The following is a 21,041-nucleotide window of genomic DNA, read 5'->3' on the forward strand; positions in this document are numbered from 1 at the left end:
TGCAGCACAAGGTGGAACCTGTGCCCTTATAACATGCAATGTTGTATATATATTCCTAATCACATTATATTTCACAAGCTTTAAATCATATGCAAAAGCACCTGTGCAGTATTGATCAATTATCTAATCAACCTCCTTTCTACTTGCTTAATTCTCTTATTCAGCCTTTGCAGCATTTCTGAGGAATATCTGCCCTGTGTTGGATTATTACTGTTCTGTTTTCTTTTATATTGTTGTTGTGGTATATGGATGCAATGCCTGTACAATGGACAAAGAAGTCTTTCATGTGGGGGTGCATTGTGGTGGCCCAGGGCCCAGGCCCCCTCCTAAATGGCATTTAGCAAGCCTGCTTTAGCCAAGGACAAAAGTCACAAAAGTAAACAATCTCCCTGAGGGGGAAGAAAATAATCATGGATGTAAAATTGCACTGATGGTATCTTAGTCTTCAGCATCAATCTTAGTAAAAATCAGGTCTTAGGCCCCTTTAATGATTATTCTAGAGACCCAGTGTCCCCATTCTATATGGAATGTCTTTTATTCTAAAATCATGTATTGCTCCTTGCACACACACCCCTAACCCTTGGTCCCTTGTGGAGTACTAATCCTCTGGACTGGCTGCTACCAAAGAATCTCTTCTGTTTGAACTCCTAATAAATCTATGTCTACTTCTGTGCCTGGCAAGTTTTTCAGTCTTGCAGCAGCACCAACCCTTGCTCTGCGTGAACCCGGTGCGGGCCTGAACGCTAACTACAAATTGAACTTGATATCTGGTGCATAAAGGTGAACTGCATATGTGCCTGCAAAGGAAAGCTAAACCTGCAAGGCACAGTCTCCCTGTACAAAGCCAGAGCTAATCCTATACAAGGTTTTAGGAAGTTTGGTGTCCAGGGATGTGTAGACTTTCAGCAGTAGGAGTGTTTAGGGATTGATAGACTTTCAACTATGTTAGTGTGGTCACTAGAGTAAGTCTGTTGTTGACTGGTGTACTTTCAGAAGTATGGACACCAGAGTGAAGCTGCTGCTGATTGACTAATTTTCAGAACATGTGTACTGATCCTAAGTTATTTATAATTAAGAATGATTAATTTTTGACTTTATAAAATTTATTAACAATGATTATTAATTTATTAACAATGATTATTAGTAACTTTTTTAAACTACTGTCCACAAAAGTTTTTCTTTCTTTAATACAAGCACTTTCAATTCTCAGTCCCCCACTTTGGTCTTTCCTCCACCAAACATACAGGAAGGATCATAAGGGACTGTTCAGATCTTTATTTGTGAAGGTATGCTTTTCATCTAGTGCTGCCTTCAAGTGATTTAAGGACCAATTACTGCAGCAGAGAAATCACTCAAACTGCCAAATTTTTGTAATTTTTTGTAAAAATACTGAATACATGTAGGGCGTCCTGGCAAAGTCAATACAAGTTGCAGGACAAAATCATTAAATACAGGACATGCCCTGTATATACAGGACACCTGACAACCCTACCTGGGAGTCAACTTACCCTCCTTCTCACTCATCACTTTTCTTTTAATTAAATTCAGTTTTATTGAGATATATTCACATCCATACAATCATCCATGGTGTACAATCAACTGTTCACAGGACCATCATATAGTTGTGCATTCACCACCCCAATCTATTTTTGAACATTTTCCTTATACCAGAAAGAATCAGAATAAGAATAAAAAATAAAAATAAAAAAGAACACCCAAATCATCCCCCCCATCCCATCCTATATTTTCATTTAGTTTTTGTCCCCATTAATCTACTCAACCATCCATACACTGGATAAAGGGAGTGTGATCCAGAAGGTTTTCACAACCACACTTACCCCTTGTAATCTACATCATTATACAATCATCTTCAACAGTCAAGGCTACTGGGTTGAAGTTTGGTAGTTTCAGGTATTTACTTCTAGCTATTCCAATACATTAAAACCTAAAAAGTGTTATCTGTATAGTGCATAAGAATGACCACCAGAGTGACCTCTCGACTCCAATTGAAATCTCTCAGCCACTGAAACTTTCTTTCGTTTCATTTTACATCCCCCTTTTGGTCAAGATGTTCTCAACCCCACAATGCCGGGTCCAGATTCATCCCCAGGAGTGATATCCTGCGTTGTCAGGGAGATTTACACCCCTGGGAGTCAGGTCCCACTTGGGGGGAGGGCACTCACTCATCACTTTTGCCTAACTGCATGTAAAATCCACCCTATTTATTTGAATACATTATCTGCCCTAGTCTCCATCCATGCCATCCCTGTTTGAATTCAGACATTCATTCATCTATCACTTGAATTGCAATGGCCCAACTTTCTAGGATTCAGTCTGTGCAGATCTCTTTTTTAATTCATCCTTACATTGTTGCCAGAAATACTTCCCTTCCTAAAATCTTTGACAGCACCAACTTCGTGTAAAATCCAAACTCCTTAGCAAGACAAATAAGGCCTTTTGTTATTGGGCCTCTGCCTTCTACTCAAGCTTTAATATATTATCCTACTCATTATTCTAAACTTGAGTCTCCACAAACACACCATGTTATTACCCCCACACCTTCACACATGTGGTTTTATTTGGAATATTCACCTTGCCATGTGGAGAATTCCTAGCATTCCTCCATATCTTGACTCAGGACTCAGGTCCTCGAGAAAGTTTTGATCTCTCCAGGCTCTTGTGGTTAGGTTCCATTCCCTTTCATCTTCTGCAATTCTCTACAATATTCTTGTACTGCAACATAATATTGTCATAACTTACCTATTTGCCTGTGAATATAACCACATCTACATACTGTGGGAAATAATTTGCTTACTCATTTGCAATCCAACTCCATTCTCTTCTCCCCAATTTGTGTCCTCTTGAACATAAAGCCTGCCTTCTTGAAGTTTTCAGTGTGCAATATAGCACCTGCTCCAAAGCTATGTTTTAAAATAAAAATTAGTATTACTCCTCCCCCCTTTTTTTTGTCTCAAAATTGTTTGACACTAGAGAACATCAATTAAAAAACACATTCTTTTTATTTCATGATATTGATGTCATTTTCAAGACTTTGCTACAGGTGTTAAATTCATTAAACTTCTTCTGACCTTTTTGCTGACAATTAGAAGACAGCATTTAGTTTACAATTGATGTGTTGCCCATTTTTCCCACTGAATATACCCAAGATGAAAATTTATAATATATAGCAGATAGTTTCATAATTAAATGAATTCAGTGCAGACAATAATCTGATAAAATAAAGACTTGGGTAGAAAATTCCTAATTCATTATTAGAAGAACAAAGGAAGAGAACAGACCTTTCTTTTTTTCTTTTTATTGAAATACATGCACAAAGTTTGACATCAGGTAAAGAAAAGGACAAACCCCAGAGACTGAGAGGTAGTTAACAGTTCATTTTTTATCTTTTATTTGGTCCTTTTCTCTAAAAATGTATAGTTTCTTTAAACAACCCTTTTGTATGCTACTAAAATGTTATAAAAAATATATTACCAGTCTATAAGGTTTGATGTTTTTCTAGTGATATCCAACCCAAACCTTCCCACCCACCGATGTTTATGGCAACCACATATGACATCTAGTGTATACTGCTATAGAAAGGGAGAGGAAAAAAAAAAAAAAAAAAACACCTTTATTTTACAAACACCCAAAGTCAATGTCTCTTGTGAATTCTTCATCTCAGGTTATTTTAAGTGTCTGACAGACATGAATGCTTTCCTCATATCTATTACATAGTCAAGGTTTAGCCTTGGAATTTAATATCTGATGAGGACTAAATTCCTATAGATAAGTTTTTTCATATCCAATACATTTATTACATCATCACAAGTATGCATTCTCCGATAAGCTTTGGTTTAAGGCTTTTGCACATGGAAATCTACTTTCTAGGGGTTCTCTTCAATATGAATTTTATAATGATTCGTAAGAGATGACCTGTGGTTGAAAAGTTTCCCACACGTATTACATTCATAGGGTTTCTCTCCAGTATGAATTCTCTGATGTGCAATACGTGATGAACTTTGTCTAAAAGTTTTCCCACATGTATTACATTTAAAGGGTTTCTCTCCTGTATGAATTCTGCGATGTTGAATAAGAGCTGAACTTTGACCAAAAGACATGCCACATTCCAGGCATCGATATGGTTTCTCTCCAGTATGAATTCTCTGATGATTACTAAGGGATGAGTTACACCTGAATGTTTTCCCACACTCACTGCATTTATAGGGTCTTTCTCCAGTATGCATTCTCTGATGTTGAATGAGAGCTGAACTTTGTCTGAAGGCTTTTCCACACACTTTACATTTACATGGCTTCTCTCCAGTATGAATTCTCTCATGAATAATAAGTGTTGAGTGGGAACTTAAGGCTTTACCACATTCATTACAACTATAAAACTTCTCACCAGTGTGAATTATTCGGTGTCTATTAAGTCGTGAAATAGAAGTGAAGCCTTTTCCACATTCATTACATCTATAGGGCTTTTCTCCAGTGTGAATTCTTTCATGTTGAATAAGAGATGCACTCTGACTGAAGGCTCTCCCACATTCACTACATTTAAAAGGTTTCTCTCCAGTGTGAATTCTCTGATGATAACGAAGGGATGAACTAGACTTAAAGGTGTTGCCACATTCATTACACAAATAGGACTTCTTTCTGGAATGAATTCTCTGACATCCAGGAAGGGATGTGTTGCAACTAGATGACTTCCTACCTGGATTATATTTATAGGGATTTTCTCCAGCATGAATTTTTTGATGTATAAAAAGTCCTGACCTTCGGCTGAAGGATTTGCCACATTCTTTACATCTATAGGATTTTTCCACAGTATGGGTTCTTAAATGTTTATATAGTGAAGTACTAAGAGTGAAGGCCTTCCCACATTCTTTACATACATAGGGTTTCTCTCCAGTATGAGTTATTTGATGCTGAATCAGAGCTGAACTTTGGTTGAATGCTTTTAAACATTCTTTACATTTAAATAATTTCTCTCCACTATGGTTTTTCTCATGTTTACGAAGGGATGAGTTGTTAATGAAGGTTTTCTCACACATACTACATTTATAGCGTTTCTCTGCTGTGTTGATTTTTGGTTGGTTAAGTAAATTTGAATTCTGTTTGAAGTTGTTTCCTTGTATTTCATACTTTGGCAGTGTTTTTTCTCTAGGAAGAATCTGTCGTCTATCAGGGACTGGTTTTAGGCTTAAGTTATGGTCAAATTCAGTATTTCTATGGCTTCTTTCTATAGTGAGATTTTTTTCCTTTTTATCCTGTTTTTCTAATCTATTTTCATATACACAGGGATTTTCTGATTTAAAGTCCCAGGGTCTGTTCCTTTTGGATCTTGTTATTACCAGTCCCTGAAATGACGAGTCTTGTGTTTGAGTTGACTTTGTGGTTTTATGACTGCTCTTCCATCCTGGGGGGGAAAAAGAGAAATTGAAGATGGTTTTTCATGTGATAGTACAGCATTTGGTTACCAAGGCTAAATGTGTAGAATTAATAAACATTGGTGATATATAAATAAGGTCTTGGGGTCTGGCCAAAAATAGAAGAGGAAAAAAAACAGGAGAGCAAAGTAGTATAAGAAAAATAATAGATGGGAGATGTACTAGGGTAAAGAAAGAATAAAGCAAACCATTTAAACAGGGTGATAGTGTAAGAATGATGAGCACAACTGGCTAACAGAGAACAGAGAAAAGGGATTAAAAGGGGAGCATGGACTGGGAAAGGAAGCCTGTTATCAATCAGAGTCCAAAGCCCACAATGAACTCCTAGATTATCTAAATGACATTTCTCTTTCTTGTGTAATCATTCCTAACCTGAAGTCTTTCCTCTTTTCCCTCATGATAAATTCCTTTGTGTCTTTCAGATTCAGTTCAAAAGTTAATTCCTCTAAGTCCTTTCTTAACTCGGCCTCCACAGTCTGCTCCCTTTATTATAGCGTTTACCACACACAGTATTAAGTGTGTGTGTGTACATATACATTATATACACATTTATATTTTTACACATGTATTTATATTATTATACATCCTTTCCTATCATGAGTGTTCTTCACAAAAAGACTATCATGTCCTATTGATTTGAAGATCCTACTGATGGCACCTGAATTATATAAGGAACATATTTATTTTGTTAACCTCTCTTAAATACAGTGTCTTTCACTATTTGAACAATGTCAAATATTATTAATTACTTACATTTTAATTTCTTATATGTATATAAATTTCAAACCCTTGAAGAAGTTGCCTTCCAGGATAATACATGGGTGATAGGGAGGTTTCAGGGCCAGTTCAAACAGGAAGGCATTATTGAACTAATCTACAGAGGTGCCACAAGATAGCGATGAAGCCAAAATCTGTCTGCTAGGAAGGCAGCCAATTCACACATCAAGTAAGAGAGGCTATGCAGGTAGAGTTGATAAGCGTCAAAGATGAACAATAAGACAGGCATGGATAGAAAAAGGTAAAAAAGGGCTAACATGTTGCAGTCATAAAGAACTGAATTGGATAAATATTATAATTGTGTAATGACACAATAAGTATTAAGTTTTGCCAGGGGAATTGTTGTACATGCAGGCATTTTCTCCTGGGCTAAAGGTAACCATTTCAAGGGATTCTCTGCATCTCAATGTACCTGTATATTTGACATTTACTTTCTTAGCTCTGTACACATTCCCTCTGCATGGAGTACCCTTGAGACAATATATTTTGTTTTTCTCTTTTCATCTACCAGTGTTCACTTCTCAGTTTCCTTCATGGATTACTCTTCTTTCTGTTCTCTCTTTAAAAATTGGATTTTTTCCCACTCTACACAACCTCCTTGACTAATTTCATATGCACCCATATCTTTAACAACTATTCATTGTATGGGAAAGAGGTTTTTTTTTTTTATTTCCTCTCCAACTAAGTCTTGCTAAATTAAATGGTCAAAATTTAATATTTAAATTAAGGTGTGGGTGGGGGTCACAAAATGGAGCACTTTCCCTGTGTATTCCAGTCATTGTTTCTATGTTTAGAACAGTTGCTGGGAAGAAGGTGGCAAGATTCTGCAATCTGTCTAGCTGATTTGGTAAAGATAGGATCCTGCCTTAGGCCTTAGTACAAAGGCTGTAGCTTTGTGGCCAACATGCCTTCATTAGAACCGTGAAAGCTGGGCCCACGTACTGAAATGGTATTTTGTTTCCCAAGCCTCTATCCTCATCTCCTACCCCTGGCTTCTCACCAGGTATGTTGATTACATGCAGTTTCTGGAGCACTCGTATTTTCTTGTTTATTTTTGCATATGCTGGGGACATCCTTTTCATTCACAAATACACATTAAATGACTATCATGGGCTAGGTAATGTATCAGGGTATATGGATAAGGTGATGAATAAGACAGGGTTCCAGCCTTCAAGGAGCTTATGCTTTGTTGTGTGTGTGTGTTCAGCGTGGGGTGGGTGGGGAATGAAGTGACATTAGGTAAACAAACAAGTAGATAATGTTATAATATTTCAAGCAATGATAAATGGTCTAAAGAAAAGCAGGACAGGGTAAGTGGATAGAGAAATAGGGGATAGAGGGTGTTTTTGACAGAGTGGTCATTTGAAGGTTCATTTGAGTGAAGACCTAAGTGAAGGTGAGAAACAAGCGGTATGAACATCTGAAGAAAGAGCTTCCCAGGCCAAAGAAACAACAAATACACAACTGTGCTTGGTTCATTTGACGAACAGAGGCAGGTGTGGCTCGAGTGCAGTGAGCAGGAAGGAATGGTAAATAGGACTGGAGCAAATCATATAAGGCTCATAGGTCATGATGAGGACTTCTGATTTGGTTTCAAGTTGACAGGAAGGCACAGGGGAATTTCATGCTCGTTCAAGTTGGCCACAGTATAGAGAACAGACTTCGGTGGGGCACAAGCGGAAGCAGGGAGGGGAGAGACCACTTAGGAGGCTGCTGCAGGTGATCTAGGTGTAAACTAGGGTGGAGGTACACGTGGTCGCAGCAGAGCACACTATGAAAGAAGAGCCAGCAAGCTTGGCCTTACTGATTGACTGCACGTGCAGCTTCCATGGTCGTGTGTTCCAGAGTACGGACATACTATAGCTTCTTCAGCTAGGCCTCTATTGAAGGACAGTCAAATTGTTTCTGATTCTGTTTCTAAGATATTAAGAACTGAGTAATTCTTTACTTAAATTCTTTAGTCATTTCCAGTCACCCACAGGACAATTCAAATATCTTATAACTGTACTAAAGCATTTATAAATAGCCCTTATCTAGCTTTCCAATCTCATTGCCTTTCTCATCTCTTTTTTCCAATACACATACCCTGAGTTTCAGTGAGAATGATTTATTTGCAATTCCTTAAACATAAATTTTTTGTTGAATGAATACATAAAATACATGTTTCCTCTGAAACAACAGAAAAGTATAAGAAAAGAGATCCTAACAGATTCATTTGCTGAAAGAGACTAAGAGGAAGCTTATGTGTGGGGGCCTTAGGTTCTTTCCCTTGCTCCACTACTTCTTAAAGACTAAGAACTTTGAAGAAAGTTCCCCAACCAACATCTCCAAAGTGCATCTTCTTCTTATTACTAGACTGTGGCCTGCAGTGATTTCCCAGCCACCTCAGTACCACCACTCACCTAGAGAGGAGCCTCCAGGACTTTCTTTCTCTACCTTCCAGGGCTCTTCTCCTCGCTGCAACAAGGAGATCACTTTTGGTTTGGAAAATGGGAGTCCTGCTCATAGACCAAAAAAAAGAAAAAAAGAAAAAAAGAAAAAAAAAGAAAAAAGAGAGATATTTGGCTCTGTTTTGACATAAAGAGAAATGGTAGTACTTAATTACAGACCTCTGGACAGCAGAGAAACAAAATTTGGAAAACACAAAAGGCTGGTACAAAGAGCTTTCATGGGGTGCTTAAGAGTGTGCCCCCACACTGTGTGAGGGGATGTGTTAAGGGAAAGGCAAGTGACCTGTAAGACATGGCTATACTGTAGTTAATTATATGATAGAAAAACATGGTAATCATGCACCCTTGCTTATGGATTATCATCCATCATATGGACATGGATTATCATGGATTATCATGCAGCCATTAGCCTTCCATAGAAGACAGAATATGTTTAGATGCACAGATAATTAAAATTTGTAATCAGGTATCTATAGAAAGGATTATGTACCAAGCAGCTTGCTTAAGATGAGAAACACTATCTGAATCCCCTATAAAGATGGAAGCAGTCAGCAAACTATGGGCAAAGCCTGCCTGTTTATATATGCCCCATGAGCAAAGAATGGCTGCAGAAAAGAAAGGAGAGGAATATGTTACAGATACTGTGTGGCCTGAAAAGCCTAAAGTATTTACTCTCTGGCCCTTTACAGAAAACGTTTGCTGACTCCTGGGTTATATAATGTTCAACTAGCTGGAAAAGAGAAGTGGAAAAGGCAAGTTGAATAAAGCCCTCTATTGAGAAATGAACAAATAAACCACAGAAAACCACAGAACAATTGTTATGGGGAAATGATGCCTGAACAATGAAGAAATTTCTAATTTGCAACTGTGTAGGGGGAAGGGGATGATTTTCAAGACCACCCCTCCATTCCGACACACTGGGCAATTCCATGCCTATAAGGAGAAATATGGTTTTAATATTTATTTGTAGAGATCCTATAAGGACAACCTCACAGTAAAACTCAGTCAAAGTTGTTTTGATGACCTGGCTTTTACACAGGGAAGCAAATGCTGAGTTATGCCAATTTCTGATTTCTGAATCTACAGGGGAAATTTTCCTTACCCACTGAGATTAGGTTCCTATAGTTCTCCAGCATCACATTCTTATACAAGTTTCTCTGAGAAGGATCCAGTTTTCTCCATTCATCCCGAGTAAAGAGCACAACCACATCCTTGAAGGTCACGGACACCTGTAATGACAAGACATTCAAGCTCACTGTTCTGGTTTGCTAATGCTGCCATTTTGCAAAACACCAGAAATGGATTGGCTTTTAGAAAGGGCATTTATTTGGTTACAAAGTTACAGTCTTAAGGCCATTAAGTGTCCAAGGTAAGGCGTCAACAATCGGGTACCTTCACCAGAGAAAGGCTATAGCATCCGGAAAACCTCTGTTAGCTGGGAAGGCACGTGGCTAGCGTCTGCTTGCTCCCAGGTTGCATTTCAAAATGGCGTTCTCCAAAATGTCAGCGTCAGCTTTCAATGGCAGTCTTCAGATGTTTCTTTTGGCTGCAGCTGCTCTGAGGTCCTTCCATTTGTGAGCTTTTATACGGCTCCAGTGATTAAATCAAGACCCACCCTGAATGGGGGGGGTAACATCTCCATGGAAATTATCCAATCAAAGGTCTTGCCCACAGTTGATTGAGTCACATCTCCATGGAAACACTCAATCAATAGGTTCCAACCTAATCAACACTAATACGACTGCCCTGGACAAGATTCCATCAAAGAACATGGTGTTTTGGTGGAAACAGTATATCCAAACTGGCACACTCACCAAGGATCAGCCATCGCACAGGGTGAAGAAGGCATCACTGGAGGGGGGCCAGCAGGCCACCCGAGATGCTTCTGAGATCATTCAAGGTTCTGAGAGTTCCAGTCCACTTATTTAATGAACATTCAACCAACGACGAACATATAGCAAGCAGCATAAAGTACGATCCAGGCCCTGTGTTAACCACTGTATGAGATGAACAGAGCTAGTAAGACCAGCAGTGGGAGCATCAATGAGAATAATCTGATGGTGACTTGACATTATATATTAAAAGCTTTAAGATGTGCATATTCTTTAATCTAACAATTACTATATTTGTATTTCTATGAACAGTACACAAAAATGTAGGCACAAGGAGATTTCTCATACTGTATGTAGTAGCCAAAAAAAATGGAGCCTAGGGTAAGTAACTTATGACACTATCTATGTGCTTACTCAAGCTTGAGGACAGTAATAATGAAAATTAAAATAAAAATAGCTCTCATTTATTGAATGCTTTCTATGGGCCAGGCACTGTTTTTAGAACTTTATATTAATATTTAGGGTGTAATCTATATTTATGCTTTACAACAACCCTACGATGAAGGTAGTATTGTTGTTCTCAATTTATACAAGCACAGAAAGGTTAAAGAAATGTGCCTAAAGTCACACAGCTGGTTAGTGGCGAGCTGGAATTCCAATCGAAATGGATGTCCAAGGCTCCATTTTTAACCAGGCTGCAAAACTGCCTCTCAATGCCTGCCCTCACAGTGTTAAGAAACAAATAAGATAATCTGCACTAAAAAAATTGTGTCTGGTTCATATTAGAAGTTCAAATGTTAGTTATCAGATCCACATGATTGAATAATAAATAATCATTATAACTAATGGGTTAATTCTGGATTTGCTGACATAAAGACATTCACAACACTAAGTACAAAAACCAGGGTATATCACTATTTATAGTTTATTCCCATCTGTGCTAAATAAATAAAAAGTACATACAGAAAATGATTCTGAGGGATTGCATACTAAAGGGTTGACAGCGATTATCTCTAGATGGTGAGGTTATGAGTGACTTTACTTTTCTCCATATGTGTTTATTTTATTCACTGAAATTTTTACCATGGGCACATAATACATTCATGATAAGATAATTAATTTATTGGCATATGAGGATAATACAAGAAATGATCCTGGCCCTCAAAGAATTTAGAATCCAACTGGTAGAGAAGAAAAAAATGCACAAAGTAATTTCAATAATAAAAGAAAAATATGGAGGTGGACAAGGCCACAGGCTGTGTCCTACCTGGTTCGTTCAATTTGGGGCTGTCAAGATCCCAGGTCACATACTTTGCTAGTGACAGGCAGGACCTAACTAAAGTTTTCTAACTTCTAGCCCAGAACTCTGTTTTCTCTCTGGCATTAACTTCCTCACACTGATTTTCACACAGAAGTCCATGCGGTGCTGACACCTGGGCAGCAGGTGAGGTTAGGGAGAATGTTCTAAGAGATTCACTCCACAGAGGGACAGAGAAGATTCTGGCCAAGAGAGCAACTTGACTCTGCTGAAATGAAACATGAAAGCCTTAAAAGAAGAGCCAATACACAAAGGCAGGGTGTCCCACAGCCTCAGAAGAGCCAACTCCTCTGCACTTCATGGGTCAAAAGGAGAGTCACACCGTGGAAGGGCTCTGGGAGCACGTGGCCTGGGTGTGCCTTGTGTGCTCAAAGATGCACCAGAGGAACGGCTGGACGACAATGGACACAAATGTAAGAGGCCAGACACAAGTGGGTTTGAATCTGGGTTACTTCACTTCTTCCGGCCTCAGTTTCCTAATATGTAAACTGGGATAATAGTGGCTGTGCTGTTGTGACGAAGAGAAATACATGTAAAGCGCTCAGCACATTCTCCGGCATGTGGACACTCAGTAAACATTATATTTAGTGGACGACAGAGTAAAGAAAGGACAAGTATCCTGGGAGGTCACACTCAGTAAACATTATATTTAGTGGACGACAGAGTAAAGAAAGGACAAGTATCCTGGGAAGTCTTAATCCATCAACATTAATATTAATTGTTAATTTAACGACATTGTTAAAACCTACCACCACTACCACATACAGAGTATCTACTCTATGCCTAGCCCTGATGTAAATGCTTTCCACACACTAACTCACATGATTTTCTCACTTACCCTATGAGGTAGACACAGTAATTATTCCCCTTTTACAATGTAAGGAAACTGATGCACAGAGAGGTGGAATTATTTGACCAAGGACCACAAATGGCAACAGAGGAGATGGGTTAAACCCAGGTTATGCCAGTTTGTATATATTATGTCCCCCAGAAAAAGCCATATTCTTTAACACAATCTTGTGGAGACAGATTGATTAATCTTTTTGATTTGGGTGTGACCTCTTGATTGAATGTTTCCAATTTGGGGGACAATTTGACTGTACCCATTCAGGGTGGGTCTTGATTAGTTTACTGGAGTCCTTTAAAAAGAGCTGACACAGGCCCAGAAGCTGCTGACACTGCGAGATGCTCACACAGAGTTTGTAGCAGAGAAGCAAAGAGAGGACAAAACACCCCAAGAGCAGCTGAGAGATTTTTGGAGAGACTCTTGGGAGCTGACAGAGATGCTCAGAAATGCTAGAGCTGCAGAGAGAAGGACGCTTGGAGATGCACAGGAGCTAGGAGAGGAGCTGAAACACAACCCGGGACCAGCAGATGCCAGCCACGTGCCTTTCGAGCTGACAGAGGTGTTCCAGACGCCATCGGCCTTCCTTCAGTACAGGTATCCTCTTGTTGATGCCTTAGTTTGGACATTTTTTATGGCCGTAGAACTTTAAATTTGTAACCTTGTATTTTGCATAATGGCAGTATTAGCATACCGGACAAAGGCCTTCTGGCTCGAGAGCCCCACTTCCTAACTACTGTGTGCACTGCCTCTCAACCACCTATATCCCATGAAACCCTCCCTGTAACTTCTTGAGTCTCCCCTGTGCCCTTAGAGTCAAGAGCCCTCTAAAAACTGGGCTCCCCCTAACTTGGTTATACTTCATTCACGCATTGGCTAACATGGACAGGGTCCCTTCCCTCTTCCCACATTATAAAGATGAATATGGCAGGTCAAGATCAGTTTCCAAGACAGTAGTAGAAGTAAGGCACATTACACATAAAATTAAGAGGGAGAAAATGCTAAAACCTATGAGAATTAATCACCAGGATTCTCAGAGCTGGAAAAAAAAGTAAAGCTTTCTTGCCAAGGTTAGCGATGTAGACATGTTTGAGTGAAGAAGGCAGTGCCAGAAAGGAACCTGATCAAGTGTATGTGTTTTCTTTGGCTCCAATGGTATACACTCACAGCATCTTACTTGTCAAATTAGTAATCACACAGTGGCTTGAGATTAACGAATAAAAGAGCATGTACTGGGGAAAGAAAAGAGAACACCAGATATGGATGGGGAGTGGGGATAAGGATCCCCTGTCGAATCTACCACACACCAGAGTGGACAGACCAGCTCCACCAAGGTAAAAGAACTTGGACTCCAGATCCTGGAAGACTGTATTGAGTACAGAACTTGGCAAGAAAAACCTCCATGCACTAAGAGCTAAGACGGCAATTAACTCACCTGAGAGCTTCCTTCCCCCTGTCCAGTAGCCATGTCCTCTTTCTGGGCTTTTCCTCTGAGGATGGGCTGAGTCTCCAAAAGACTGATGTAAGAGAAGAAAAAGCGAGCTCACAGGAAGCCCCTTCTGCTTTCCACCCCTCAGACTCAGCGGGTCTGAAATCCTTACACCCACTGAGAATGACCGAACCGGCCCTCAGAGAAGGAGCGAGGCGCAGGCGGACCACAGAGCAGGCCCGGGCTCCTTCCGTGGCTCACAGGCTGTCCGGAGAGCTGGGGCAGTTGGCTCTACGCGCAGCAGAGCCTCCCTCAGTCTCAGCCCCCAAGCACCGGGGCATCACCAGCAGCCCCACCGTCCGGGGGGGAAGCCAGGGGCAGAGTGTGGAGCCGGCCCGAGGTCACACAGCCTTGGTGAGGAGCCCACCTGGGTCCCCAGCGCGGGGGCTTCCGGGGCCTCCGCTCCAAGGGCCACACCACGGGCCCCCGGATATTTCTCTCCCTCGAGCTTCCCCCCCAGCTCCTCCCTTTCCTGCAAAGGAATCCATTTCCAGATTTTTAGCGAGAAAACTGTTTCAGAAAAGGAAAACGGTGGCTTTCCCGTGGTGGGGTGGGGTGGGGTGGGGGCAGCTGTTCTGAGGAAGGGGACCAGAAACCGAAGCCCTGGGTTCCAGTCCTGGCTCGGCCATTGCGGGAGCCCAAACACCGACCTTCCCCTGACACGGATAATCCCGCGCCACGCGGACTGTGAGGACGGCGGGGGGAGAAAAGCCATCTCCTGACGCGTTATCGAGGCCCGGGCAGGTAAGACGCCCTGGGCAGGCCTGGAGCAGGCGGGAGGGGGCAGGCCGCGGCCGTGGGGACAAGTGTCCGCCCCCCGCGCTCAGGGGCAGGGTCCGCGGCCCAGGGGACAAGCGTCCGCCCCCCGCGCTCAGGGGCAGGGTCCGCGGCCCAGGGGACAAGCGTCCGCCCTCCGCGCTCAGGGGCAGGGTCCGCGGCCCAGGGGACAAGCGTCCGCCCCCCGCGCTCAGGGGCAGGGTCCGCGGCCGTGGGGACAAGCGTCCGCCCCCCGCGCTCAGGGGCAGGGTCCGCGGCCGTGGGGACAAGCGTCCGCCCCCCGCGCTCAGGGGCAGGGTCCGCGGCCGTGGGGACAAGCGTCCGCCCCCCGCGCTCAGGGGCAGGGTCCGCGGCCGTGGGGACAAGCGTCCGCCCCCCGCGCTCAGGGGCAGGGTCCGCGGCCCAGGGGACAAGCGTCCGCACCCCGCGCTCAGGGGCAGGGTCCGCGGCCGTGGGGACAAGCGTCCGCCCCCCGCGCTCAGGGGCAGGGTCCGCGGCCGTGGGGACAAGCGTCCGCCCCCCGCGCTCAGGGGCAGGGTCCGCGGCCCAGGGGACAAGCGTGCGCCCCCCGCGCTCAGGGGCAGGGTCCGGCCCAGGGGACAAGCGTCCGCACCCCGCGCTCAGGGGCAGGGTCCGCGGCCGTGGGGACAAGCGTCCGCCCCCCGCGCTCAGGGGCAGGGTCCGCGGCCCAGGGGACAAGCGTCCGCCCCCCGCGCTCAGGGGCAGGGTCCGGCCCAGGGGACAAGCGTCCGCACCCCGCGCTCAGGGGCAGGGTCCGCGGCCCAGGGGACAAGCGTCCGCCCCCCGCGCTCAGGGGCAGGGTCCGGCCCAGGGGACAAGCGTCCGCACCCCGCGCTCAGGGGCAGGGTCCGCGGCCGTGGGGACAAGCGTCCGCCCCCCGCGCTCAGGGACAGGGTCCGCGGCCCAGGGGACAAGCGTCCGCCCCCCGCGCTCAGGGGCAGGGTCCGGCCCAGGGGACAAGCGTCCGCACCCCGCGCTCAGGGGCAGGGTCCGCGGCCGTGGGGACAAGCGTCCGCCCCCCGCGCTCAGGGGCAGAGTCCGCGGCCCAGGGGACAAGAGTCCGCCTCCCGCGCTCAGGGGCAGGGTCCGCGGCCGTGGGGACAAGCGTCCGCCCCCCGCGCTCAGGGGCAGAGTCCGCGGCCCAGGGGACAAGTGTCCGCCTCCCGCGCTCAGGGGCAGGGTCCGCGGCCGTGGGGACAAGCGTCCGCCCCCCGCGCTCAGGGGCAGGGTCCGCGGCCGTGGGGACAAGCGTCCGCCCCCCGCGCTCAGGGGCAGGGTCCGCGGCCCAGGGGACAAGTGTCCGCCTCCCGCGCTCAGGGGCAGGGTCCGCGGCCGTGGGGACAAGCGTCCGCCCCCCGCGCTCAGGGGCAGGGTCCGCGGCCGTGAGGACAAGCGTCCGCCCCCCGCGCTCAGGGGCAGGGTCCGCGGCCCAGGGGACAAGCGTCCGCCCCCCGCGCTCAGGGGCAGGGTCCGCGGCCCAGGGGACAAGCGTCCGCCCCCCGCGCTCAGGGGCAGGGTCCGCGGCCGTGGGGACAAGCGTCCGCCCCCCGGGCTCAGGGGCAGGGTCCGCGGCCGTGGGGACAAGCGTCCGCTCCCCGCGCTCAGGGGCAGGGTCCGCGGCCGTGGGGACAAGTGTCCGCCCCCCGCGCTCAGGGGCAGGGTCCGCGGCCCAGGGGACAAGCGTCCGCCCCCCGCGCTCAGGGGCAGGGTCCGGCCCAGGGGACAAGCGTCCGCCCCCCGCGCTCAGGGGCAGAGTCCGCGGCCCAGGGGACAAGCGTCCGCCCCCCGCGCTCAGGGGCAGGGTCCGCGGCCGTGGGGACAAGCGTCCGCCCCCGCGCTCAGGGGCAGGGTCCGCGGCCCAGGGGACAAGCGTCCGCCCCCCGCGCTCAGGGGCAGGGTCCGCGGCCGTGGGGACAAGTGTCCGCCCCCCGCGCTCAGGGGCAGGGTCCGCGGCCCAGGGGACAAGCGTCCGCCCCCCGCGCTCAGGGGCAGGGTCCGCGGCCGTGGGGACAAGCGTCCGCCCCCGCGCTCAGGGGCAGGGTCCGCGGCCGTGGGGACAAGCGTCCGCCCCCCGCGCTCAGGGGCAGGGTCCGCGGGGTCCGGCCCGGGGCGCCCACAAAGGCCCCTCGGAGCCCCGCGGCGGCCGAGCCCCGCCCTCGCCGCCCCGCCCCGCCCGGGCCCGGGTCCTCCCTCCCGCCTCCTGCCGCCCTCGCCCCGCTCACCTCGTCCCCAGGCCTGCGGGGACTCCCGGGAGCCCGGCCTCACCCGCGGCCTCACGCCGCAGCGGAGGCCCCGGGACCACCGGCCGCGATAGCCGTCCCGGGTCGCGACCCCTGCGGGAGCGGACGCCTGGGCCGACCTCGCGCCCCGGAGCCGCTCGCCCCGGAGGCAAACGCCGGCGCCCGGAGCCGGGCAGGCCGGGGCGGGGCAGGAGACTGGGTAGGTGCGGCCGCTGGTGCTTCTGGGAAATGGAGTCCGCGCCGTGCCCGAGCATTCTGGGAAGTGTAGTTCGCCGCGGTTGCCGGCGGAGGCGGGGCCCTGGCTGCGCCCCGTCACGTGACCAGACCCGCTGGCGGGCTCGCGGGGAGCTCCCCCGGGGTCGCCGCGCCGCCGCCCTCTGTGAGGGGCTGAGGTGAGGGTCGCGGAGGGTCCCGACCCTGCGGCGCTGCTTCTGCGGGAGTGATGCCAAGGCAGGTAGGAAACGGCCCGGTACAAACCTCCTTCCCCTTCCGTCAGTCAACAGAAATGTGCTGAGCACCTACTGTGTGCCAGCCATTGTAGGCGTTTTGAAGTAGTCAGTGAAGAGACCGAAGGTCACCGCCTTCGAGAACTTTCCTGGGAGCGGGGAGCAGACGATAACCCTTGGTATTATAATTATATAAAGTTTTAGAAGATGCTAGTGTTCCGGGAAAAAGGAGAGGAGAGCAGGGTCGGGGATCTGGGCGGGTGAGGGAGGCAAGTTGCCGCTGGGAAGGTGACAGCTGAGCGGAGGTTCAGAGGCGGTGGGGGTGAGAAGCCAACATACTGTGTTTTTTAAGCAAATATTTTCAGGAATTAAAGGAACAGATTTTCCACTTAAAAAGTTTGAAAAAATGTGGAAAATGTAAAGGAGTTAAAGAAAAATGTCTTTAATGCCACCGTGTAGAAATAACTGGTTAACATTTTGGCAAACAGCTTTTAGCAGCTCTTTGATCTCTATATTAATCTCGCAATCACTGTCGCTCTCTGTGGGAACCCAGGGCCCCCACGTGTCTTGAAGACTGCACACAGCAGTTTGCTTGACCTAGGACAGTCAATGTTTGACCTATTCTTGTATGTGCTAAATGCAATCTATAACTATGTCCTTCTTGAGACTCCCTGAGATACTGTTGTCTACAAGATAATCTATAATCCTCCCCTCCTCCCTGTGGTTACAGTCAACCCCTCTCTCTGTTGCAAGCCTGCCTTATGCTCTCATACCCATTGGAATGTGCAGCCCTTATAACCAGCTTATTCAGCCACCTCCCACTCCCCCCGTGTGGAGCATCTTCACGTTGAGCTCTGAACCCACTGCCGTTCAGAGCGGCTCCTGGATCCAGGGGGGCAAAGTCACTCGACTTCCCACCCTGTCTGTAAGCCCCATAGTAAAGGCTTATGTCTCAGAACATTTCCAGTGCTTCCTTTTTTTTTTCATAAAAGCCCTCTTGGGCTGTGACACTCTCATTTTAGAAATATGAAATATTGCAGATACCACTTGTAACCTATTTTGTTTTTTCCTCTCCTCCTCAAGGCATGAGAACATGAGAACATGCCTTGAACATTTGAATTTGCCAATATTCTCCAGCAGTAGTGTTTTTTTAGCTTAATTGCATGTCCTCGCAGTAGCATATAGAACTAAATTAAGCTTATTGATTTAAATATATTTTTAAAAACCTCGTTAGCTGTATTTTTCCAATTTTTCCAATTTTTTCTCCATTAATATCCTGTAACTATATTTTTTTAATTTTTTTATTGAGGTTGTTCAGATACCATACAACTATCCAAAGATCTAAAGTGTACAATCAGTTGCCCACAGCACCATCATACAGCTGTGCATCCATCAACATAATTATTTTTTTTTTCAGTTTTTAGAACATTTTCACCATTCAAGAAAAGAAACAAAGATAAAAAAAGAGGAAACTCACATCCTCCCATACCCCCAACCATGCCCCACTCTCCATTATTGATTCACAGTTTTGGTACAGTACATTTGTTACTGTTGGTGAAAGAATGTCAAAACACTACCAACTGTAGTATACAGTTTGCAACAGGCATATATTTTTTCCCTATATGGCTCTCCACCATCAACCTCCAGTTATAGTGACATACACCCATTCCAGTTTGCGAGAGAGACAGTGTCCCGCACAAGACATTGTTCCATACATTCCCATCCTTTAACCTCCAACTTCCCCCCTGGCGACACGCGTGACTCCAAGCCTACCCCTTCCACCACCTTCACACACCCTTCAGCACTGTTATTCTCACTACATGCCACCATCACCCCTGTCCACCTGCAAACATCCAGGCTCACCCTAGTTGAACACTCTGCCCACAACAAGCGACTGCTCCCGGCTCTTCAGCCCCATTCCACATCCTGGCAACCCACACTTCATGTCTACGAGTCTACACACTACAACTAGCTCACATCATTGAGACCCTGCAATACCTGCCTTTATGTGCCTGTCTTATTTCACTCAACACAGTGCCCTCAAGCTTTCTCCATCAACCCATTTCTTTTAAGATAGTTTTGTTCAAACACTATACATTCCGTCCTAAGTAAACAATTGTTGGTTCCCTGTATAGTCACATATTTAAGTATTGAGCACCGTCACCACTCTCTATATAAGGACATTTCTTCCACAAAGATGGAGGAAGAGTCAAAGAAGGCAGAGAGGCAAAAAAAAAAAAGGCAAGAGAGAGAAAAACAAACAAACAAAAAAACTTGATAGCTAGAAGGTGACAAAAGGAAAGATAGCATTAACCTAAAGTAGAATAAAGAGTCAGACAACATCACCAGTGCCTGGAGTCCCATACCCTTCCCCTATTCCCCACCCACCCATATGCATTTAGCTTTGGTATATTGCTTTTGTTGCATTAAAGAAAGCATAATACAATGTTTCTGATAATTCTAGCCTCTAGTTTGCATTGATTGTATTTTCCCACCAATCCCACCCTATTTTTAACACCTTGCACTGTTGACATTCATTTGTTCTACCTCATGTAAAAACATATTTGTACCTTTTATTACAATCGTTGAGCATCCTAGGTTTCCCTGAGTTACATAATCCCAGTCTTTATCATTCGTCTTTTGTTCTGGTCCCACATGATCCCAGCCTTCCTCTTTCAACCATATTCTCAGTTATCTTTGTTCAGTGTACTTGAATTGCTGTGCTACTGTTTCCCAAATCTCTCACTCCTGTCTTTTCCTTTCTGCCTGCAGTGCTTCCTTTAGTGTTTCCTGTAGAATAGGTTTCTTGTTCACAAACTCGGTCATTGTCTGTTTGTCAGAGAATATTTTAAGCTTTCCCTCATATCTGAAGGATAGTTTGCTGGATATAGGATTCTTGATTGGTGGTTTTTCTGTTTCAGTATCTTAAATATATCACCCCACTTCCTTCTTGCCTCCATGGTTTCTATTGAGAAATCCGCACATTGTCTTATCAAGCTTCCTTTGTATGTGATAGATCATTTCTCTCTTGCTGCTTTCAGGATTCTGTCTTTATCTTTGATGTTTGATAATCTGATTACTAAGTGTCTCGGCCTAGGCCTATTCAGATCTATTCTGTTTGGGGTACACTGCGCTTCTTGGATCTGTAGTTTTCTGTCTTTCATAAGAGATGGAAATTTTTCATTGATTTCCTCTATTATTGCTTCTGCCCCTTTTCCCTTCTCTTCTCCTTCTGGGATACCAGTGACACATAAATTCTTGCTTTTCATTTTGTCTTCAAGTTCCCAGAGACGTTGCTCATATTTTTTCATTCTTTTCTCTATCTGTTCTTTTGTGTGTAGACTTTCAGGTGTCTTGTTCTCCAGTTCCTGAGTGTTTTCTTCTGCCTCTTGAGATCTGC

The 21,041-nt window shown here is 45.7% G+C and overlaps 1 protein-coding gene across 2 annotated transcripts; it reads right to left on the reverse strand.

The window, feature by feature from the left end:
• Window positions 1-2,997: 2,997 nt before the first annotated feature.
• Window positions 2,998-17,408, reverse strand: LOC119519993 (zinc finger protein 354A). Of its 2 annotated transcripts, XM_037817723.1 has the most exons (6): window positions 17,178-17,405; window positions 14,104-14,185; window positions 10,489-10,671; window positions 9,777-9,903; window positions 8,627-8,722; window positions 2,998-5,416 (listed from the first exon to the last, which is right to left on the reverse strand). In XM_037817723.1, the coding sequence occupies exons 4-6, from the start codon at window positions 9,808-9,810 to the stop codon at window positions 3,885-3,887; spliced, it is 1,662 nt and encodes a 553-aa protein (XP_037673651.1). In that variant the 5' UTR covers window positions 9,811-9,903; window positions 10,489-10,671; window positions 14,104-14,185; window positions 17,178-17,405; the 3' UTR covers window positions 2,998-3,884. The 2 variants fall into 2 exon arrangements, with proteins under 2 accessions (XP_037673651.1, XP_037673650.1); XM_037817722.1 differs by lacking the exon at window positions 10,489-10,671 and having other exon boundaries at window positions 17,178-17,408.
• Between the last annotated feature and the right edge of the window lie 3,633 nt (window positions 17,409-21,041).

Source organism: Choloepus didactylus, chromosome 24 (assembly GCF_015220235.1).
Source record: "Choloepus didactylus isolate mChoDid1 chromosome 24, mChoDid1.pri, whole genome shotgun sequence".
Lineage (NCBI taxonomy): Eukaryota > Metazoa > Chordata > Mammalia > Pilosa > Megalonychidae > Choloepus > Choloepus didactylus.

Coding starts and splice junctions, on each gene's coding strand:
- LOC119519993 (XM_037817722.1), bottom strand. CDS start 14,136: ATGGCTACTGGACAGGGGGAAGGAAGCTCTCAG. Junction 9,904..14,103: donor AGGGGGAAGGAAGCTCTCAG/GTGAGTTAATTG, acceptor TTGTCATTACAG/GTGTCCGTGACCTTCAAGGA. Junction 8,723..9,776: donor TAGGAACCTAATCTCAGTGG/GTAAGGAAAATT, acceptor GTCTATGAGCAG/GACTCCCATTTTCCAAACCA.